At 40.4% G+C, this 25,030-nt stretch overlaps 2 protein-coding genes across 2 annotated transcripts; both read right to left on the bottom strand.

The window, feature by feature from the left end:
- Positions 1-7,974: 7,974 nt before the first annotated feature.
- On the bottom strand, positions 7,975-8,637 carry LOC123029356 (claudin-8-like). The gene has a single exon (XM_044442272.1). It carries the CDS (start codon positions 8,635-8,637, stop codon positions 7,975-7,977), a length of 663 nt encoding a protein of 220 aa, XP_044298207.1.
- A 7,543-nt stretch (positions 8,638-16,180) lies between these two features.
- Positions 16,181-16,858, bottom strand: LOC123029355 (claudin-8-like). The gene has a single exon (XM_044442271.1). The coding sequence runs from the start codon at positions 16,856-16,858 to the stop codon at positions 16,181-16,183; it is 678 nt and encodes a 225-aa protein (XP_044298206.1).
- Between the last annotated feature and the right edge of the window lie 8,172 nt (positions 16,859-25,030).

Raw genomic sequence — 25,030 nt, 5'->3', positions numbered from 1 at the left:
GGCCGAAGGTTTCATCCAGCAGTACTGCAGTGAATTAGTAATGAAGTGGGAGACCTATCACTAAGAGCAATACAGAAACAAAATAAGCTGCCTTTAGAGCCAAGCCTTTTGAATTTATAAATGAGGAATTCACATTAGTCATTATTAAGAAGAAAGAGTGGGTAGAAGAGGAGAAAAGAAGCTGGGTAATTATTGTGTATACAACTTTCAGCATCCAATGTAAGGTTCTTTCTGTGGGTCTGAGATGATGAACGAGAAAATCAGTCAAGTGCTGGACCTAGCAGAATCTCCTTCTACCTCTCCTTGGGCTGCCTGCTTTTTTTTTTTTTTTTTGAGTGTGCTACACTACTGCTGCACAGGTTGGCTGAAAAAGCTTAGCCATAACTCGTGGTAAGAGGTGTTCTTGTATTAAATTATTTTATTAGGTTTCTTCTGACTTGCTTTCTTGGCAGAGGATTGTGGATGTACAGTTCTGCACAGACTTAAAGATCCTTCTATCAAAGTATTACATTGATATAGCATATTCTGTGCACTTAATCATAAAACGGTCATGTGCCCTGATTCAGCCCAACCCATCAAAAGATCTCGATAAATTCTTTATTGGAGCTTGTCAACTTCACGTCGTTACTGCAGATTCTCAGTTTGTAATTTTACTTCATTAGCCTACATATCCAAACTTGGCATGTAATTCTGCACCCTGAATCATTGCGGTGAGCTACTGGAGAGCTTGATCGGGAAGCAGAGCTGGAAGGTGAAGACAGAAGTGGATCAGGTGGGAAGAAACAGCCGTCTTGTTGTAAACACGCTGCTGAAAGACATGGTCCTACAGGGCTGGCCAATTCGAAAGCATCATTCCGCCTGACAATCACAGTGGCTGATGCGCTATACTTCTATTCTCTTTTGGGTTTTAAGACAGTCCGCTATACAGTGCCTTGACTGCTTGAAACCTCAAATAGCTCACCAGAATGGGAACCAGTGAAATACTATGAGGCCTCCATTTTATTCCTTCCAATTGCCAAATCACTGGCAATAACAAGAATTTATTCCTGTTACTCGCCCTCATTTCAAAAGTACACTGGAACAATATTGGTAATGCAATTATAAGCCAGGAAGAAACACTTATTGATGCCTAAATCTGCAAAAAGCTGAACATTATACAACAACTTACTGGAGATTTGACAAAGATCTGAGGTGTATGCATTTTGCCAATAACTTGAATTTGGTGTCAGTATATTTCCTTCTTTGATTGTAATATCTATGTATACTAAGCTGCATTTTGCAATTTCTTTCTGTAATTACAACCAATCATACTAGTTCTTAAAAAGGGCGTGTTTGATGTGCCCAGTTTCTGCATAAAAGTGCTAGAGAACGTGATGCAGTCGTTCAACTCATATAATTCAAAGAGGAGTGTTTTGCAAGAGTTTATAGGGAGCTCAAAAGTTATGGCAAACACAAAGGGTGAAAGCCTCACATGAAGGGGAGCACAATTGAACCAAGTGAGACTGCTAGGATGAAATATATGTGGGAGCGCAGGGGAAGCTTGAGCAGCCTTTAAAATATTAGCTTCATGGCACAGTACAGTGGTAGTTGAAATGTCAAGTCATACATTTTGTTTTCTAGCAAATCAAGGAGAGATAATTTCTGAAATGCTGCAAATCCACAGCAAATAGAAAAAGAAAGATAGAAAGAATCGTGGAAAACATTGTGGCCTTGAGTATGTTGCTAAACAAGAAAAGACTGTTATTAACAGGGCAAAAAGCCTGTGGTATAGAAAGTCTCTAAGCTCTATTGGGTACATACCAGACAAGATACAATGAAAAGCTCCATTCCTCCTTGCCCCTGTTATTACCCTCCTAGTTTCTCCTTTCTAAATATTTCTTCTTGTCTTGGCTTCACTGTATATCAGTCTCAGTGCTGTTTTTTTTTAACTCATCTGGGGGTGTCTCAAGTGAATAAAGGAATATATATATATATATATATATATATATATATATCCTGCAGATCCCAGTTTTCCCCAGTGTTTCCCCTGACATGCCACTTCTTACTTCTACCTACTGCCATCAGAACAGTCATAAGAGAAAGTGGTGGCCTTTTCCATGGGTAATATGGGGGATGTATTGTACCCAAATCAGTCTCCCAAAGAGGCATAGCATTGCTGTCATGGTGATTTTTTTAAAAAGCTTTTAACTGAGGGGTATGGTGCCACCAGCTAACAATGAAACCCTATTCTGATTATGGATATATAGTCATCCAAGATATTCCCCCTTTTTTCTTCCTCTATAGAGGGCTATACCTGCAGTCTGTAAACAACCCCCAGACTTGGAGCTCCCAGTCATCCAGGCATCCACTTTCTTGCCTTGCCTTTTTGCCATCTTCTGATGTTGCATTAGAGAGGGAGGCGAGAAGGCTAGAAAGGCTCCGAATAGCTTGTATCCTGGCATCTCTTGTTCTCTGTCTTCCGTACCCAGTAAAATATTCCTTTCTCCCCACTCTGAGGTCACTTTTCCAGCCTTGGAGTGCCACTGGCATGGTTCTTTCTGCACCAGCTGCAAAGGAGCAGGGAGCTCAGATTTCCAACTCCTTCATCCAACTCCAGCTTTGAAGGGAGGGACCCCTGGTATGCTATGGCCCTCAACCCATGACTAGGGGGCAAAGAATTGCTGCTTGAGTAATACAGTATAGTCAGCTTCCTGCGTCCTAAGCAGCAAAGCACTGCGAAACCGTATTTATCCCAATGAATAATTCTTTACCTAGCTAATTTATACTTACAAAACAACAACAAACTGGTGACAGTTTTTTGTTCTTCTCAAGAATATTTCAGCAGACTTCTTGGATGACATTCTGCACATTCCAGGTGTGGTTACTATGATTAATTGAGAATTACCAAATGACATGTGCATTGTTTGTCTTGGTGGGGCCTCCCCTAAAACAACAACTTTGCAAAAGTTATTGTATCTGAGCAATTTAACCAGTCATTAAACTATGTAACTGTAGGTGGTCATACTGGAAGAAATCTCTTAATCCAATTCAGGCAGTGATTTTCAAACAATTGTATGGAATGATTTCCAGGGTCATCCTAACGAAAGATAGATGGGAGACCCAGGACACAGCTCAATGCTCTTCCAGTCCTATGCCTTTTGTACTAAATTATCATGACTTGACAGACCACTCCCCAGATCTTCCATGGCACTAACTTAACCTCTCTGCACCCTAGCTTGGTATTTTATCAGATGTAGGAAAATTGGGAATAAGGACAAGGTTCTACACCATGGCTGTTCAGGATCTCAGCTGCCAACATAGTGTAATATGAACTTAATACCCCAGCTAGAGGGACTGACAAATGCCCAAGATTGACCAACCCATGTTTCCTGGGTTTGTCTGACTTTCAAGATCACCACTACCTTCAGAAAACCTCCCACATGAAAGGGAACCAGTTTACAATGCTAATAGATTTCATGTAATCCCCTGCAAATCCTTCATGAAGAAGGATCTAACAGAGAAGATAATTACATGAACATGAGACACAGGAGGTTCGCAAATGGAGTTCAGAAACCTTTGGGCCTATCCATAAAATCCTGTAAATGAAGAAGAGCAACAGAGCAATAAGCCCTTCATCTGGAAGCACCCTGATTTTCAGGGTTGAAGCTCCCTTACTGACTTGTCACCATATGGCATTCCATCTTTAATGAAAGCATCATAGATTAGTTTCTGTCAGTCACCTATGCAGCCAATAGAAATTGAAATGCAAATATATTACCCAACATCTTTGTCATCTGGTACTAAAAGACAACTTGACAAAACACAGGAGACTGAAACTTGAAACTGCTCACACATGCACAAAAATGGGGGATATGGATGTCAAATGCCGGATGCTTTTTCCAATTAGCGTTAACATATGGTGCAAGCTTCACCTCATCTCTCCCTTCTGTTTTCAAACTCTTTTTCAGTAAGAGTTTCTTTCTGTTTCAAGGCAAGTCCATTTCCCCAAAACTAACAGTCTGCAGGACTCGGATTTTAGATCACACATGGGCCAAAGGGCAAAAGATGCCCTATATTTTTACTGCTTTAGCTGAACTACAAAGAGAGAAACTTGTTCAATTCATCTTGGTAGGTGCTGAATTCGATTTCTAAAAAAAACATCCTCCACATCACACACCTAGTTATTTATTAAACTTAGAGGAGTTTAGAAATCCATGTTTGGTATGGCAGGGGGGAAGGGGTTATTCTGCTGAGATGGAAATAATTGCATTAATGCTACTGGGTGTGTGCCAGTAGGGGCCACACATTTGTGAATCCAAACACAGCATTCCATTTGGCAAGAAAGAGGCTGGCCGATCTTTGGTTTTAAAATTTGGCCACAGCTTTATTGATTTAAGACCAGTAATTAAATGATCAAAGTGAGTCAGGAGGAAACCATCCGTGTCATTCTCTCTCTGGCTATCCTTCTCTAAGAGCCCCATGGCATGCTCAACCCTGAGCAGACTGACTATGGAGAAGCTTTTCCCTGATACCGGTGGTGGGGCTAAGACCACGTCCCAAGCAGCAGTCCAGCCGCAACGGCCCTCCCTGTCCCCACTGCCCCATGCAGCCCCTGAAGTGCTGAAACAGACTCAGAACCCCCAATCCATGACACTTACGCTTCCACGGCATGCTGTCCCACCTGTCAAGTTGTGTTGGGCGTTAGTGTAACTCTACTTGCGTAGGAGGCACTTTTCCGCATAACAAAGGTACCCCCAAGAATAGGCACAGGGAATGTTTATCCCACCATGAACACCATGAAGAAGAACATCCTTTTCAACACGTCAAAAGGCAGTCTGATGCTACTGTGGATGGGTGAGCTGCACTGCCTGCCACTTATACCTTGTTCCATATACTTCCCTACCAGCTGAAACCACACACTTCATCAAGAACAGGATCCTCAGCAGCAAGCCCTCTTCCCCACAAATTCCTTCCCTAAAGGAAATGCTGGCCATCATGAGATACCCTACCAGGAATGCTTCCCCAACACTGAGAAATCCAGGTGCCTTTCAGCAGTTCACTCTTTCCTTCAAGGAGGTGGTGGTGTGATTTATTGCTCCAGCCCCCACAAGCACCTCTTCACTGTGGGAGAGGAGCCTTGCCCAGCATTGAGGGGAATGAGACTGTTCGTGCAGAGTGGGGGGCTTCACTTAGCGTTCAACCTTAGAACATGCACTTGGGAGTAAGACCCACTGAACCTGAGAACTTCTGAGTAAATATCCATAAGATTAGGATGTGAGATTTACTGGTATTTTTTCTAATCTTAGTCACTTTAAGCATAGCTATTGTTTTAAATATTATTGTCATTTAAATCTCATGCTTTATTATCATCAGTATTGAAATGTAAATACATCCCCATAATTTGCATTCAACCTTTTTATGTGTTGCAGTTTACAGCAGGAATCATTACAGTGGCAAGCAGCCACTTCTTCAGATCTGATAAAGAAACCTTGATCAAGATGGTACTTCTCTTTTAAAATTTATTTTAATTAGCAGTGCTTGTTCAGATAGCAAGCTTCATTATCTGAATCCATAATGCAGCAAGAAGATAAACATGCATGTAAGCTTATTTTCCCATTACCTCAGAAACCTGGGACTAGAATTTTAAACACTAAAAACAAGGATGCTAATTTTAGCGATTATACCTCCCTGAAGTCTCTGCTTCCTTTTAATTCCCAACTAACGCAAAACTATTGAAGCAAAAGAAAAAGAAGAATAAAGCATCCCTCAGGATAGAAATATACATTACCTTTACAAACACAGTTATTTCCTAAGGAATCAAACCCACATTTGTCAAATTATCAAGCATGTGAGGCAGAAGAAGTATTTCTGCAATGGGGTGCAGAAACACAGGGGTCCCAACCCAACTCTCTGAGGCTTTGCTCATAGCTATGCCTTTTTCCCCTGTTCACCTGCCATTTGCATGGTTTCCCCTCCCTTTCAAACATGATATTGCCTCTCACAATACATGGGTTTTGGCCCCACCTGATTTTTGCCTTCAGACACACCCAGTGGAATATGACCCTCGGAGCTTTTCCAGAATTGAATCTGGCCCCTGTCCTGCATTAAAATAATGATGGGCACACGCAAGTGGGAAGAAAGGACCACATCTTGTGAGGAGCTGTAGAAGTGCCAGCATCTCCAAGCACAACTAGGAAGGGTTCTTGCCTGAAACCTAAATAGCTGCCACTCTTCCAAGTGCAGGCAACACTGAGCTAGCTGGACCATTGTTCTGCATCAAGGAATGGTGATATAAATCCTTTATACAAAATATTTTGATATTCTTTTGATTCGTCCAGCCAAAAAGTGACATTTACAAGAGCAAGTGAGATATTTATTGTAAGATTCTCATATCTCTACTGTGTTTAAAGTTTTCAACAACAAAGTTTTCAAAACTGATAAAGCCCCATAATCTACTGAGTAGACATTACTGATATTTCAATGAAATCCAAATCACAATTCACCTGACAATAAGAAATTACTCAAATCGAACTATATAGAAACTGATAAAAAAGAAACTATGGAAGACTTTTAATTCAATGATGTCCTTGAAACAATGCAGCAAAGATGGGACACCAGGTTTCTTTACATTTTATATCTTTCAAGGGAAATATTCACACTGCTTTCCTAAAGTGTGTAAGATAGGAAAGATTGGTTACATCTTTCCCCCCTCTCTCTCTCTCTCTCTCTCACGCGCGCGCGCGCGCACACACACACACACACACACACACACACCCCCCACAGATTTAAATGCAATCTGGAGGTGAAGATATTTGGTATCTTTCTAACTGAATTTCTGTGAACTTATATATCCTGTGAAATCTTCTGTGTGTCTACTCAGAATTAAGCCCTCTTATAGTGGGAATCACAGGAGACAAGTACATATTGGACAACAGCCAAAAGTTACATGCATTTACTGAAGAATTGCATACTGCTGTTCTGAAATAGTTCTGCCTATGCTTTCACTCTGTTTCTCTGGCAAAGACCTAATGCTGAATTTGCCTTTTCCCTCTTCCCTCTCAATCCATTTTCATTTGTGTTGCATCTTTTAGATACAAACATGAGGTAGCTGCTGTCTTATTAGTGATCTGTTCACTAACTGACCCTTGTTCAGCTGAAAATGCATTCTCAACCATTAGCTCCCACTGAGAAAATATCAGGTAACAAACCATCCTGGGTAATTCCCAAGCAATCTGCCCAAGAGAAGATACAGCTGGGAACAGCTAGGCAACATTCATAACAACATTTTCTATAGTTTCAACACTATACACCCCCCCCCAAACATTTGCACTGATGTTCATGCCTTGTAACATACTGGAAAAGCTTCACTATTTCCCTGGGCTATAAAGCTGGTTTTTCGCAGCAGTTGGCACATCCCATCTGAAGTATGTATTTGCTGCCATCTCAAGAATGACATTCAGGCTGTTCAATGCACCAAGTGATTTAGCAGGGAAAATTTAATACTTTGAGAAGATGTTCTAATAGCTGGTAACTTATGTTATTGAAACCAAGAAATGTGCATAACTGCATTAGAATGATGAATTAAACATGACAAGAATGATAGTAAATATTTGCTATTGATTTATCCTCCCAAGAAGAGTTCTAGGGCTAGTTTTTTCAAATGTGCATGTATATTTATGGTCCACCATTTTTAACACTATATTGATTGGTCCAAAATGATTGGAGATTGCTTAATTTTCTGTAATGCAGCACTGCTGAATCTTGAAATTCCTTCACTCAACATCTTTAACGACAATGAAAAGAGCAGGCACACAAAGGAAACATCTTTTGACTGTAGTAGTGTTATTGGTGGATAAAGCAACATGCATTCTTGACCTTGCAAACAATCACAGGCCCCATATTTTATTTCAGCTTAGAAGGATTATAAAGCAGTGACCGTAGTCTTGCCAGAACACAGGTATCTATAGATACAACAAGCTCACATATGCAACTATGTCAGACATAAGAGTGTACACTCAGGGGCTTCATTCTGATATGTTCAGGTTGGCTTAGTCGATGGCCAGATGGCAATGAATACCTGTATCTTCCAGGCTTTTCTGTGCAGTGGCAGAAGCTGAAAAATATGGCTCCACTGCTGATTAGAAAAGCTGAGGTGGACCAGCCTAAATAGAGGGCAGCTCCCAATTCACGTTTCTGGGTAACGTGGATAGCAGGATTGTGGAAGTCCTTGATGATATTGTGAGCAACAAAGGAAACAAGACTCAGCACAATAACTCCAGTCAGAAGAAAAAGGGCTCCAGCTGCCAACAAAATCTTGCTCTTGACTTGCTCGTCATTGCCAGGACATCGGATGCACTTCATGCCCGCAAGGGCTACCAGGAAGGCAATGACTGACAGTACGCAGGCTATGCACATGAGCGCTCGGGATACATCTAAGGCTGTTGGAAGGGCCAATAGGGACCCATAGAACTTGCACTGATGCTTCTTGATATGACTGACGCACACCATCCACAGCCCTTCCCAAATCGTCTCAAAGACTATAATGTTTCCCATAAAGGCAGATACTTTCCACTGAGGCATCAGGGTAGTAGCAAATGTTCCAGCCATGCCGATAATCCCAAGCATGAGGGCCACCGTTTGCAATGCACAACATGCCATATGGCTTCTCAGAAGAGTGAGCCCAAACAACAAAAATGATCCCAAATACTTTCCTAAAGATCTTGAAGTCTGTCAAGCGGTGAAAAAGTTCTCATAGTTTCCTCGAGTTGCAAATGAATGTAAGGCAGTTACTTTCCTCCCACTGAAGAACAAGCAGGACAAAAATTATCCCTGTCTAGGTTGAAGGAGCTTCTATATATTTCTTCTGCAGTTCTGTAAGACGTCAAGGCCTAATAACTTCCTAGCCAATTGCATGCTGTCTAAGGGTGAGTCCAGGCGTATGCCACCTAATGTTGTTGCTTTTTGTGTGCATTTTAGTGTTGCTACAAAGCTCTAATTAAATGATCAAGCTCTAATTTAAGATGCCCAATTACAGTACTGATCATGATTCTGCAGCAATAGTTATTGCATCACTGTCAAAACACAATGGGTTAACTAAGCTTGGTAAAAATGTCACATTAATCAACAATGTGCTGTTGACAAAAATATAAGGATGTATTTAGGGTGGGGTTTAGATGTTTGCTAATGCTGCAAAGAACATGCTATTGTCATTTTTGTATATATAGACACAGTGACACTCCAACTACAACAGAAATAATGATAGAAATAGAAATAATGCTGCATATATCATATACTTTTGCCATTCTGCCCACCCAATCTCTTGGCAGATTTCCTGTTTGTTACTGGATCCATACATATTTAAGACAACTCAGGATAAACATAATTGAGGCTTCTTTGATTAAACAGCACAGCCAACAGTTTTTTCCTGTTAACTACTGAGCTCCTGTTCACTCAAGGTTTTGTTGTTGGCTTGGGACCAGTATATCCAGCCTTCTATCAACGCCTTGCCTCACTGATTGGCTTTCTCACTCTAAGGCCAATGGCTAGGTCTGCTCAGAAGTTACAAAATTCCACATAAGAGGCATAGAGTAACCCATGTATAATTATAAGAGAATTATCATATGCATGGGCTTCTGAATGTGTGTAAATGCAATCAGAAATGGGGACTGGGCACAGCTTCTTAGAGCATGTATACTATATGTACATGCACCCAGAAGGATGCACATGCCCGTGATGACCTTGATGGGAACTTCACATTAATTCTTTCAAACAAAAGCCCCATTCAGGCATTGGAAAACATGAATGTTACTTAATCATGCAATCCAGATGGGGCTGTGCTAAGTAGCTCCACCCAACATTGTATGCTATTTAGCTCCTCCACATGTCTGCAAGAAGAGGTAATTAACATGTATAACTTGTTAATAATTTTAAAAACAAATAACTGAATAGAGCTCCTATGCTTTCTGGGTATCAAACTGTTGCGACACACAAAATGCTCTTCAAATCTGGTTTAACAGAACCCGGTGCGGCATGGTGGTTCAAGTGATGGACTGGGGATCTAGGAGCGCCAGGTTTTGGTCCCCACTTAGTCATGGAGCTTATTTGGCTGACTCTATCACAGACTATCAGCCCTAAGCTAGGGCTGTTGTTGGGAGGTTAACATCAATAGTTTTGTTCTTGATTTCCTGTTCCTTGTAAGCTGCCCAGAGACTTTTTTTAGTAATGGACAGCATAGAATTTTTTAAATAAATAAATAAATAAATAGGAGGAGGAGGATTGTGTAAACTGTACTGCATTCCTTGGAAGTAAAGAAAGGCAGTCTACAAATATTATAAATAAACAAACAGACCCCTGTGGTTATGTGAAGTAAAAATGGAAAGACTTTTTACCGCAAGGCACACATTTTAAAAGATATGTTTTAGTCCTATGTAGCCCACTACTGTATATGTTTCTTTCAGGGTAGAATCAGAGACATCAAAGAAATTTTAGGGGAATCCTCAATATAAAGGCAGTTTATTCACAAGACTATGCAATTCTTATCTGCTGTATAGGTATTAATATTAACTAAATATATCTAATTTATTATTATATTACATGCAAGTGTTAAGGCATAGATGTCTATATTCACAAAGATAATAAGTTTTGTTATAGAGTTCAAAGTTCAGATCAACCTCAGCTCCAAGTTCAAACTGAAAGGAAGGGAGGTCTTTTGAATGCCAGACAATAAAACTGTCATAAAAATGTCACAAAATAATAAAATACATGACACTACAGTACAGCAGCATTAAAAATGAAATTGCAATGGAACCTCTTTTACTTCCCACTGACCTATCTCAAATTGTTCAGGGTCTCTCAAAGTGCTGCAGAATTGTCCATCAACAGCTTTTCTCAGAAAAAAATTATCTCAGAAGACAGAATCAAATGGTCTAGCATATATCCAAAGCACTTTTGCCCTGACTCCTTGCAAACTTCAAGGGCACTCATTAAAATTGGCTTGTTTATTTGGGAGTCAGGGTTATATTCTTCTCTACTAAAATTACTTTTATCCTTTAAGGGTAGTTTTAATCATCACTTGTAACAACTTCATACAAGTGTAGATTTGCAAACTCCAGTAAATTAGAGCTAATTAGAATGAGCCATCATTCGTTAAAGAGCTTTAACCTTTTAATCATTTGTGCTAACTGGATCAGTTGAAACTCAGCCAGTTCTGTGATGTCACAATACATTCACATTTGCACCAGTAGGGACACATATATGCATTTGTTTTCCAACAGCAATGGTTTTCCAACCAATGGTCCACCTAGAACAGGACTTTCTTACACTGAATGGCAATAGCCTCCAAGGAATCATAAAGTAGGTTTTCCACCATGCAGTCCAAGACTAAGCTGTGGCCTCTCCAATTAGCTATGGACCAGGTTTAGCACTGGGGTAAACGCATTTGGCAAAGTGCCCAGCATCAGGCAAAAGAAGCCACCCAGAAGAACCATCTTTTCTGGAGTCAGCAGTACATGATATCATTCCAATCAAAAAGGCTACAAGGAGAGGGATAAGCTGTTGTTTCAGCAATTTTAGAATTGTTTCAGCAATTTCAGCGGCTAGCAATTTTCAACTGAGGGCTTATTTAAAGCAGGCTTCCAGCCTACATGAAGTTACTACAGCAATGGCTTAGAAAATGCTGGAAGTAGTTCTCCTCTTAAGAAAGAAATATAGGTCCTGCTCAAAACAAGCCCTTTGCTTATGACGTGACTTCCTGCACAATTAGGGATTTCTCACAGATCTAGTTTTGGCATATCCCCTGAGATGCTGCTGATCTCAAGAGCTAAGTGGTCACCCAGCCTCTGTGTCAGAAGTGGACCTTTTTCCCTCTTGTAGAATGGGGCCACAGATCCCCCCACACAAGGCCCTGTCCCCTAGCAAGACTGTCTCTGGAGCCTCTTGTCCTTTCTCTAACAAGGATTCCTCCAGAGGAGGCAGGACATCTGGGAGCATGACAATGGCTCCCCTTCAGAAAGATCGCTTATTGTGAATTTATCCACTATTAAGTTAATTTCCAGTTGTAGAGCCCGTTTACTCACAAACCATTTCAGAAGACTAAAGGACTGAAAACCTTGTCTGCCATGATGGTATGGGTACGATGCTGGACACAGGAAGTAAATGCTCAAAAAGGGGTAGTGGTACTAAATACAAAGTGGTATTTTAGAAGCATGCAAACACAACTGCCCTGACTAGATAAGTAATAATCTAATAATTTAGGTCTAATAATTCCAGAACAGATTATATAAATAACTCCTCTCTCTTCTGAGAGGTGGGGGCTAATCAGAGACCACTGAAGCTATTCACATAAAGCTTCTGTAGCTAAGAGTTGCAAAATATCTGAAGCATTTTCTTGGGGAACAGGATTAGGTCATACCAGCTAAAAGGTAGTTTGCATTTATTTTTGTCAGAAAGGGATAAGCATGCCTAAGGCATTCACATTGTCTCAAATGATGGAATAATTACAGAACTCTGGGGGAAGAGAAGCAAGCTGAGACCATAGCTATTGTGAATTTTGCAAACAGAGACAATGACTGGGTGTATTCTCCAGAATTCCAAAGTATGCTATGCATTTGGCTTTCTCTTTATTTTTTGCTATAAGTTAAAGCCATTGTGCTAAGGATCACAGTGAAGGATAGTGCCTTAAATGACTATTTAGAGAGGAAGTTTATTCCCCTTACAAATCAGTATGCCCCTATCTCAGTTCGCAGAGGTGGCATGTGTCTGCTAGGGTTGATGCTCCTGAAACATACCCATACACCTATCACACAATGTGTGGCATGGTAGTCATCCAAAAATGGCAGATTCGCATGGCAACTCATTTGTATGACTCTACTTAGTTCTCATATTTTTCTTGAGGTAATCAATACCGGTGCTATTTAAGGTACATTTCAGCTTCAGTGGAGCACAATGGTAAAATGGTAAAACAGCTATTGGCAATAATGCTGCCGTGTTCCATGATAACCTGTTCATATCAATATGACAGGTAGCTGAAGGCATTTAGACAATTGAAAGACATTTTGTCAGCACACACAATAATCGGCTGCAGTCAGCAGAGGACAATTTCTCTGCAACAGCACAATATACTGCAATATGAACTTTGTAAATAATAGTCTAATAGGATACAAAACAGAGATTACTTTGAACTGATTGAGACCTTTATAGCAGAAAAAAATGATTCCATCTACTTCTCCCCTCTAAAATATAGCTAACTTCTGTATAAAACCTTATAAGCCAAGTTTTAAAGGGAGGATTGTGTTGCTATATTCTTTCCATTGTAATGATTTGGCAGTTGTATGAAAATTCAATGTTCAGCAGCTGTCTACCTTGATTACACCTGAATCATATTCCTTTAGGAATCTGAGCATTCTAGCTGTTATTACAGGTTTTTCTAAATTCATTTAAGAATGCTTTATAGATTTTTCAGTTTCTTACAGCACAATCCTGTGCATGTCTACACAAGAAATAAATCCCGTTGAGTGCAGCAAGGCTTGCTCCCAGGTAAATGGGATCAGAATTACAGTCTCAAGATGTAATTTCATATCCTACTGAACCAGCAGACAAAAGCTGAAGACAGGGCACAGTCTGACCCAGCGTGATAGCTTAGCCTATTGCTTTGCACATGCAATGCAACCAGACCAAGGATGTTGCTTGCAGCCAAAAAGCAGAGTTCCTGCTGGATGCGGTGCTTCGAACAGACCAGACACATCACTAGCTACACCAGTCCGATTTTCTAAAATTTTGTTTGCTCCTAGGATGAAGGACAATTCAAACCTTCAAACGGTGCCAGTTGTGAAGCAGTAGTCTTCAGGAGGTGCAGAGGGGTACTCTTTCTTTTTCTGTTCCATGCCTGAAGAAAACTTGCCTGTCTGAAGCTGCTTTTCGCATTTCAACAGGTTGGTTACTTATGCACCACCAGGAAAGAGAACAAAAGAGGGTGTGGATTTGCATAATATTGCCTATGCTGATTTACATATAAAGAGGCATATTTTGACATAATGATTGTAATTTAAATAGAAATGAAGTGCATCATATTGTACTGGAGAAGAGTGTGACCGGGTGGCCTGCCTGCTCCTTCTGCCATCCAGGGGCTCACGGCTGATGAACGACTTCAAGGCCTTGCTGCTCCCCTTCTTAGGGTTTTTTTAGCTTTAAACCAGATTTAGACTGCACAGCCCTTCAGAAAGAGGACTGCCTATGGCAGCACTCAACCCAGAGGGCTGTCTTCTGTAGACTATATTATGACTTGTCATCGTAATTCCATTGGTGACAACTAGATGTTCTCAGTTTCTCCACAGGTGGCATTCCAATAAATGTGTATTAACTGCATTCACCCAATTGATGGCATGCCTAGTTTTGCTCTTGGTTTTTTAGAAAGCCAGCAAACAAGTAGCCTAATGTTGCTTCTGGGAAAAATAAGCTCATGAGCTAAGAAGTGGAGCAGGGTTGAGATTCAGGATAAGAAGCACTCATTGCAAGATCTTTGTGGTGGGGTGAGGTATGCAGGATTGGTTGGCCCTCAAGGCATGGAACAACCAGAATATTAAAACTGAGGTACTGGCTGAAACATACTGAGAAACATGTTTATATGTTATGTGACCAACCCCTTCATTTATTTAGTAACTTTAAAAAAAATGCAAGGAGTCTTCACAGTTTTTGTAGCAAGAATAGTTTCCATTTCCAACAGGCCAATTAAATCAGTAAGCCTAAACTACACTGTGTTTGCACCTCACAAACAGTCATATTCTGTTAGAAAATATACATTGATACTTGAGATGGATAACTATGTCGAGTTCAGTTCTGCCCAGATTCTTATTTTTCCTACATTATATTCATTCCGTTTCCATATTGTTTTGCAAATATGTTTCTAAAAGTCTGCAAAAAATCTGTACATATTTTTCATACTCTTTGCTTAATGTACACATTTTAGTACACACACATCCTCCCTAATGTACACATGAGTGATTTCCCCAGTGTAATAAATGTTTATAATACTATGTCCTATTACATGCATTTTTGAAATTTTGCAAATTGCCTTGCAATATTCAGAAAAGTACTGATAGTTCCATTTAACTGCATACTGGTTCATGTGTAGGTTTGGAATCATAGAACAGTAGATTTGGAAGGGACCATGAAGGCCATCAGGTCCAACCACCTGCTATTGCAGGACACCAGTTTACACCATTGGAAATGTCTTAAGTTGACATTAAAATGCAAATCAAATGACTTTTTCACATATCCCTAATAAGTCCAAGAAGCCTAAATACAAATACTAGGTGCCACACTTGATGCTAGAAATGTACTGGAATTCAGTTAGAGGAGAGAAAGCTGAAACTTTCCCTCATCCTGGCTTCCATTTTGTACAACTTCATATACCTTTAGATAGCAGGATTTGACTTTTGACTAGATATATCTGTGAGCAGTTAGGAAGGTCATACAAAAATTGTTACAAGAGCAGCTTTAAATATTTTTATTAAAATGCATTAAATTTATTTAATAATGGACTAAGATACAATGCATGCAAAATTAATTGCAAAGCATAGTTCAATTGAACTCTAAGGAAACAAATTACATTTTATTAGCACTAAATAATTAATCCTTTTTGAAGAAAATAAGGAAATATTTTCAGAAAATGTAGAAAATATACATTGAAATATATGTTGACACTGAAAAAAATCAGATATGATATGGTTTTGCACAGTTAAACAATACTTCGGTTAAAAAACATAAAAATAAACAAATATAGATTTACTATAATTTGCTCTTCAATTTTTTCCCTTTACCTCCACCGTTCCAAAAAAAAAAAAAAACTTATATTTTTACATGTTAAGCCAGTATTTAGAATATAGTGGACACCATTAAATCTTAGCATTTTAGTTTTGATGTACCCTCCCACATCCCATTGCCATTAAAACTATTTCAAATCATTGTTAAAATGAAAATATATATTGCTATTAATAGATGCTACTTTTTTAAAAAAATAGACAAGATCCAGCTGCAATTTTTCAGCCTACACTGAAGCATCTTGATACACTTGTGTCACAGAGCTTACTTTGTCTTGGGGTTCATACAGAGTCCCATGGAGTTTGCTCCAAGTTGTAGTAGCAAATTTCTTCTAAACAGTTAGTTTTCCCGCCTGATAGTAAAGGAGCGGTGGATCAAGTGTTGTCTAAACATATTGACTTTTAGAGTAGGAACTCTCAGCTCTTCTTTGGATGTTGTGGCTGCGGTAAGCTGTGGGTTGCGAAGGCACCGAATACCGATAGCTTCTGGTTTTCTCATTGCACTTGCAGAAACAGCAAAACACTGCCCCTCCAGCCACGAGACAAAAGGCGGATACCCACCCTATGTAAAGGGCTTCCCCGAGCTCTCGCTTCTGAGCTACTGTGACAACTGGATTGTAGAAGTCTCGGATGATGTTATGGGCAACAAAGCACACTGGGATAAGCACGATGATGCCAGACAAAATGAAAGTGATGCCACCCGCCAGCAAAATATATCCCTTGATTCGGTCATCATTTCCCGTGCACTGGGTGCACTTCATACCAAGAATGGCCACAGCAAAAGCAAGGAATGCCAAAGCAGAAGCTGCACACATCAGGCCTCTCGAAGCCTGGAGGTCAGGGGACAAGGCCAGGAGGGAGTCATACACCTTGCACTGCATCCTGATGGAAGCTTGCCTTATGCAATTCATCCAGAGGCCTTCCCAGATGGTTTCAAAAACCACAACGTTGTTCTCAATGAAGGCAGTCACTCTCCACTGAGGCATGCCAGTAATGGCAAAAGTCCCAACTGCACCAATGCCGCCAAGGATCAGTCCAGCAAATTGCAAAGCTGCAGCAGCCATCTCTTCATCCCAGAGAAACACTCCAGAAATGGAGCTCCAGTTAAATGCTTTCCAAGTACGGAGCTTTTGGGTTAGGTTCTGCTTTGTTCTTTGTTATCTCCTGAAGAGAAGCCTTTTCCAAGCAGCACATTTTAAAACACAAACCAGTTTGGGTCTGAGACACACTGGTTACCACATCACTTCCCCTGTTGATTGGAAAAGATAAAGTTATCCATCAGGTTTAACAACTTTCAAAGCCAATGAAAAGTTAGATATGACAGGGACTGCAGTAACAAAAGCCTCTCAGGACACACCTGTGTGGAAAATTATGTGTCCTTTAACTTTCTTCTCTTTGTATAACTTTAGAGAATGTGTCACTACTCTGAAAATTAAAACAGAATAGCTTGAATAAGGCAGGCAACACAGAATCCATAACACAAAATTTCAATTTCCCTATAAATAATTTTCAAAGAGCTAAAGAGAAAACCAAAAAGAACTGGTAATTACTAAAAAAATAGAACTATGTTTATCATTGTAAGGTTAGCTAACATTGCTTCAAAAATGTGCTCTCTTTTCTCCCCATCCTCCCTCCCTCCCCCCTCCCCCTCTCAGGAATCTGATATACAGTAGTTATTCAAAAGTTTTAAATACAACTATGGAAGTGCTGAAGTAAACACTAAACTCAAATTAATCCTATGAACTAAAACCAAAATGTCAGTAATTGAATTTACAAGAAATCACATATAGGGCTTAAGCTAGTCTTTCTTGATCCTGAGTTACACACATGAACAGTTTTACAATTTGTAAATATCTGAAAGGCTGAGTGAACAGCATAGGACTACTCACCCATGTCGAAGTCCTAAAATCCATCATGAATGAAGTAATGCTAAGTAGAACATGCTCATGGGTTTGTATACTAGAAGACTTACATGATGATATAGTGTTAAAACCCCAGCACCACACTGAAATAATCTTAAAGGGGATGATCCTTTGGCCCCTAGACATCATTTGAGGGGGTCACAGGAGAGTCCGGATTCCCAGCTCTGAAGTCAGGCAGAGCACTCCACCTGAGACCTGAGAATAAGATCTCCAAGCTCCTCCTCCAGTTCCTCACCACCAGCACAGAAAGAACTGCATGACTTCTCTCCAAGGTCAGGAAAGTGACTTCAGAGAGAAGTCGTAGGAAGCAAGGAGGGAAGGAGACTGAGACAGCCAGAATCTGAACTATCCTAAGACAATTGCTAGATTGCTGAAAATGGTTGTCCAGCAAAAATCTGAAGTGGAAGGAACAGGGAGGTGAGGATCATCTCCACTGCTTCTCCTGCTTAGATTAGACAACCATGAACCTCCAAGTCTGAGGACTTGCACTCATCTCCAAAGAACGGCATTGTAAAAGGATTTACCGTAATGACTAATCCAAATAGCAACTTTAGTCATGGCTGCTCCCTCCCCATCCATTTCCCTCCAAAACAGATTGGTGCTATGGGATGCAATGCCTGGTACAAAAATGTGGGCAGGGTTGAAAAGGACCTCTGCTCTTACTCTCCCATCATTCTGTAGAACCACAATCTCAGCAGTAGGTGCATATCCTTCCATGATACTCATCCACAAGCCTTGCCAAGTGCCATGGAGCTGAACCCTGGAACCTGTGAGTCAGGTAAGGAATCCTGAATCAGTCCATACTGGTCAGCCAATACCACAGCCTGGAAACCTTCCACTCATGAAAACTTGGCTGGTCCCCAAGATATAATGCCAGGATTGCTATGCAGCTCCAAAAGCTGCCTCATTGCCTCAGTAGGCAGTACTTAGCTGCAGCAGCTGTCTGCCTGCTGTCCGTACTACTCAATACTAGCTGCCTTTTTGATGCAGGCAGCAGAAACATGACTTGTTAGCATTCAGACCAGGTCACATTGGAGACCAAGTTCTACCTGAGAAAAGCAAAGAACCTTTAGGTCAAGGTAACATCAGGAAGTCTGACATTACCTTTGTCTTCACTGTGTAATCCATACTGAGCTCATTATCAGATCAATAAATGCATACCTGCAAAAGCATTTGACACATGGAATTTTTCCCATTTCTAAACCTCATAGCTGAAATCAATGTTCTGTTCCTCACAACCCCTCAGCTAACAGCATCTGACCTCTCCAAGGTCTCCCCCCCCCAAAAAAAATCTTCCAGACTAATGCGTTTGAAGAAAGGACACACAGTAAAGATACATTCTTGTTATTTGAATTTATAAGGGATATTCAAAAGCTTTGTAAGTTAATCAATATCTGTTCAGTTAAGTACGTGCTTGTGTCACATAAATTAAAATCTCAGCAATCCCCCCTCACTTAATACTTGCATGTTGTTCATGTATATAACATTAAAGACTGCATTTCTTCTGCCAAAGATGTAAAATGTTCCCTCTCCAGAGCGCCTGCCAACCCACCTCTTAGTCCTATCCATTGCATTTGATCTGTGAAAGCGTATAACTCCCTCTCCCTTACTAATGCTATGATTAACAGTTTTGTTGTTGATTTTTACAAGTTAAAAATACCAGGGTGCCAGGTGATAGCTTTTAGCATGGCACTTCACTGCCTGGCTGAAGGGGTTAAGCCTTACCTCCCCAGCTGTGATCTTATTTAATAAAGAAAGTAAGAAAACCTTCTCTGCATGCATAGCCATCAGAATCAGGATGGGGTGAGGGACAGATCCCACTGACTTGAGTGGGAGGTTTTTCTTCTTAATTCTTCTTAATGGTGGTGTACATAAAAGGGATTTTTTTTTACTGAGATTGCAGTTAGGAAGGGAAGGGTTAACCCCTCCCCATCACACCTGCTGCAATGCCAAGAACTATCATTTGTCTATCCTATACCTGGATTTTATTTTTTTAAAACCCACTATGTAATATATGCAGAAACAACAACCTAAACATGCCATATCAAACAAGCCAGTAAAGCCCTTCTCCTTTCCTTGCCCCTCCTCTTTCCATAAGAAGAGCCATGCTGGATCAGACCAAGGAGTCCATCTAGTCCATCCATCACTCTGTCTACACAGGCCTTCCCACAGGTGTACAGGGATGCTGCCTCCAACATTGTAACTACAGATATCAGAACTAGTACCCAATGCTAGTCTTCCCCTCCATGGATCTGTCCAGTTTCCTTCTAAAGCCCTCCAGGCTGGTGGCAACCACTGCATCTTGTAGCGCAGTATGCAGTTAAGCTGCATTCCACAGTTTAACCACATGCCGTTAACAACTCTGTACTGCTTCGTCTTCCCTTATTCCCTTTAGCTTCCACGTTCTCTATACCTATCTTCCTATTTTCTCCCTTGGCCATAAAAATCAAACTGTAACAAGCAATGTGTGTGAAGAGGAACACAAAACTGTGAAACACAGAGATGTGAATGGGGTTGGCTGAGGGTGGAGGGCAAGTTTGGGATTTTGTATTTAATAACATAAAGCATAAATATTTCGTACATGCAAGTGAAAAGGTAACAACAAATGAATGACTGTTAACCATGACATGAGCAGGCCCACGGCCAAAAGTGGGACTAGGGGTCCATCCCCCAAACTTTTCTCTTTGCCTCCTAAAAATTATTTTACAAACAGTTTATAATTTTGCCTTTAAAAGCACACAAACTATTTTAAATTAAATCCCCACCAAATCACTGTGGGTCTGTCTGTCTGTCCCCACCACCGGAGCTTTTAGGTTGGCCACCGAACTGGTCACTGGTATCATGCATAGTTACGCCCTCAGCAGCTGAGCCAAGAATGATGAAACTTCTCATCTAAGCTTCTCAACAAGTACACAGACTGCAATCCAAAGAACTGCAGCTGCTGCGGAAAGAACTGCATATCTGATTAGAAGGCCTGATCCCTGTCCAGCAAGAGCAGAAGAACCAGCCTGGGCAATCTAGCTCTCCTTGTCTCCTACCTCAACATCAGATCAGTGGTGTGAGGCAATGCCTTCCTGGCTCCAACTTATTAAGTGTCCAGAGGATGCAGCGTCGAACCGAACTGAGCAGTCTTCAAATCATCCCCAGGCATGCTGGATTACTTGCTTTAGTGTAAGTTTGGGTTGACATCACGGTGCCCTGAGATGAGAGGTTTAACCATTTCCTTATCAGCTGCTACCTCAATGAAAATCATCTCCATGCCTCCTTTTTGAAAATGAGGATGGAGCATGTCAACTATTACATTAAAAAAGAACCTGCCATGCTTCCATTCATCACATTTAGTGGAACATGTGATTTATCTGCCAGTGGTGCAAGAATTGGTATGCTGCATCATGACCAGTGAGTGACAGGTGCAGTAGGTCTTCGGATCTTTGCTCTTGGCAGTTCTAAAACTCAAATTGACAAAATACTGGTAAATATGCATTAGTGGAACAATCTTGTATTGACAAGAAGTTGGAAGTGATGACTTAATTGACCTTTTCCATCTACAGGCAAGAGTGCTTTTATGAGGTTAAACTGCCATTCTGTTTGCTCTTGACAGAAGCACACACAGAAAATAAGAGTTCATTGACCACTGCTGGTTGGAAAAAATAATCTAGCTTTTGATTTCATTCAGAGTCATTCTGTTAACCGGAAGGATGAATCTGGAAAGCTTTCATATGACATAAACACGTTTAATTAGGAAATAAAGCACTATAATACTTTCAGATGAAAATTAGGGACCTCTGTAAGTACTTGTTATCTTCATCCAAGAGAAATGCTGTAAATATGCAATAGTGGAACCGTAAGTTAGGACAACAGGTTTTCCAGAAATACCACTGCAACAACTTACACTATCAAGAAGACGTAACGTACACTAGCAATACATTAATTAGTATGCACAGCAGCCCCGTTGGATACTGCCAAAAAAAAAAAAACCATCAAAGCCACAGTCACGCTTTAAACCAAACTGTTATCATTGACTCCTAGGTCCCAGTAGATCTTCCCAAAAGCTCAGGAAAGAACAAAGCTGTGACACTGAAAAAAGAGGATAGAAAAGTCTGCTGTCTGTTAATGACCAAAGAGTTCCCAGAAATGAAAGTTAGTGTCTAGATATAGGACTTGAACTGCTTAGAACACAGCCTTATGCATGTGTGGACAGAAAAAAGTCCTATAGTTTCCAGGATGGCTGGCTGGGCAATGCTAGGAGTTGCAGAACTTTTTTTCTGTGTAAATATGCATAGGATTGCACTGTTAAGGATTTAAATCACCTGTCTTCTATGCAGTTCCTGGGTGCTTAATTTAAATGAGTGGTCGTACCATCTGAGCTCCATTGATGCCAGTGACTTCTAGGTATAACAGCTACATGCTACCTCCAATATCAGGTCAGCATACATTGAAATAGCAGCAGTTATGGGGGCACAACAACTGGAGAGGGCTATTGCCCTCATGTTCTACTTGTAGAGTTCCTACAGGTACCTTGTTAAACAATGGAAACAGGCAGCTGCACTAAATGGACTGTATGTTTGATCCAGCACTTTTTCTTATATTCTTATGTTCATTGAGCTATGACAAAGGATGTGTGTTTTCCTGAAAGAGCTGCAAATAGGGGAGTTTTGGGTGTTGTTTTTGTTAACTAATTGTCTATTTTGCTATGTGCTACTTTCCAAGGTATTTTGGATTGTAACATTTTTCCTATTTGGTTTCCCGATCTTTGTGTTTTGCTTATATCTTTACATCTCTAAACATTTATATTTCTTTTATAGTGTTGGACTTCCACAGGGACTTCTGCAGTTTGGCTATAAAATGAATATACATTGGACAGCAAAAGCAAAACAATATATACTTTGATTTGAGGTTGCTAAATTATTTCTCATTCACAAAAGAAAGTCTATAAGAGCATTGCAGTTACAAAAGTTTGAAAATTATTATTAAAAGTTGTTGTCACTTATTAATCTGTGCTACTGAAATGGAATGGAATGCACACCAGATCTTGAAACACTAGGAAGAAATGCCACACTGCATATTTGTCTTGATGACTTGCTATTTTCCATTTCTGCAGTAATTGCCTTTTGATGCCTAACAATATTAAAACCTCATTTCTCCCCAGGTATGTATACTTTTTTTCCTCAGTCTGTGTCAGAAAAAAGAAGTGAAATATAAATACCTAATTTTATGCCTGGCAACTATTATTGGGTGACTCAGAAGAAAAGTCAGCCCAAATCAAGTTTTGTTAAGTACATATTACAAACAAATGAAGTGTTGCAGTTTATTATTCAATCAGTGCTAATGAATTAAATATTGCTCTAAAAGGCAGTAGAACTTGTCTGCTGAGCTCTAAGAGTTCCCCCATTTATCTAAACAGAAGGCGCTGATGCCTGTGCACAAGGGACATATGAAGAGATTGGTTTGATTGACATTAAAGGGAAATATTCCAAATAGATGAGCTTTATCAATGCATCAGAACTCTCTTTCAAGAGCAGATAATAGATTCTGAAATTTAATAACATCTGCTGAATTTGTGGGCTCACTGGATCATCAATTATCTTTAATGTTGGATAAACAAAAGTCTGGTCTTTTACAGCACTAAATCAAGCCAACTTTACTTTTACTTCCCGAATTGCAAGACTGCGTAATAATTAGACTGTACTCGGAGCACCTACAAAACTCATGATACAATGCAGCTGTGAACAGCTGCATAGCTGTGTAAACACCAAGCCTGAGGAACATCAGCTACAAAAGGTCTACTACGTAGTACAAAGAAGCAGCAAGGAATTCTATCAGCCCGGGCTGGTTGCAACACTCAGAGTTTCAGGCAGGGCACCTTCCTATTCCTACCTGGAGGTTCTGGGGATTGGCATTGGGGCCTTCTGCCTGAAAGCATGTGCTCTGCCCTTAAACTGAATTTTAACCATCTGTTTATCTACACAAATTGCTGGCACCCGGTTTCCCTCCAACTTGCATGTTCATAGGTATGCCCAGGGAACCCTGGTGGAGTGCTTAAATCGCGGTCACTGTACAAACAGTTTCACAAGGAAATGTGTCAGCTGGGATTGCAGTGCCTGTAAATATTAAGAGTGGCAGTTAAAAATGAAATTTATGGAAAGGAGAAGGGAGTGAAAAAGACAGAAGCCCATTGAAAGACAGAAAATAAAAGTGTGAAGGAAAGGTGTTCTGTGGTTGACCTGGGAAAGGCTGTGCTGCTGGCTCTATCCCAGTGTCAGGCCAGGGGACCTCTCAACGTCCATCCTTTGGCACAGCGTACTTACTGAAAAGGCCTGCATTGAACAGCTGTTTCCACATAGACGGACACTTGACTGTGACCCTGTCCTGTGGGAACCATGTGCCCCACTTTTCAGTTGCTTGATTGGAATGCAGCTATAGAAGAAGAGCTTTGACACTGAACCACTGCAGACCTCACCATTGGCTGCTCTTACTCCGAAAGACAGTGAAGCTCATATGGGTTGTAAGTCTTTTTCTGTTGTTCTTACTGAGCTTATCCAGCCTGAGTAGCAGTTCAGTCCAGCTGCCTAGAGTGATCTCGCATGTTCTAAACAAGCAGGACAGAAAGGAAGTGCAACTCAGTTGCACTTTCTATTTCCACTCTCCATGGCGGACAGCAGAAATATCTCCCCACAAGGAGGATAAGGTCACATTTACACATCAGCCATAAGAAGTGGATGCACAGTTCCCTTGTCCTGTCCTTGAACAGCACCTCTCCCGTCCTGTTATTGATGTGGTAGATGTTGTGAGAAGATCTAAGCCCAGTCTTAGTATTGTGTTTTCCCCAGTTATCATTGATAAATAAGCACTGAAAGCAAAGCGGTGCAGATTAGATTTCTGTGTGAGCCCTCACTACTTGGCAATTTCATTCCCCAGTGTCTCCCATGGAGCATTTGTTTGCCGTTATCTCAAATGGAAAAATGAGTTAATGATCACTGCTTCATTTTGATTTTTAAATCACCTAATGATAATTGCAATGGGAGGGACTCTGCTCCTGCTAAAGAAATTTCCATGTGAAATTAAAAGCATCTTTGATCTTCTTTCATTATATTTGTGTGCATATTGCATACATGTGAATGTTAGTATAGTAGTCTGAAGAAAGCCACTGATCTTTGGTCACTGTAGGTCTTGTTAGTCGCACTACAGCCATGGAAATGGAAAAATCCTATTTTAATTTTATGTGCAAAAATGCTAATATTGAATTCATTTGAAGATGGATACCTACCAAAATTATAAAATAGGCACACTTACTTTCAGATGTTTAACGCCTAC

The sequence above is a fragment of the Varanus komodoensis genome, unplaced genomic scaffold (assembly GCF_004798865.1).
Source record: "Varanus komodoensis strain SLA01 unplaced genomic scaffold, ASM479886v1 scaffold4, whole genome shotgun sequence".
NCBI lineage: Eukaryota > Metazoa > Chordata > Lepidosauria > Squamata > Varanidae > Varanus > Varanus komodoensis.
This window is presented reverse-complemented; position numbering and strand designations above follow the sequence as displayed.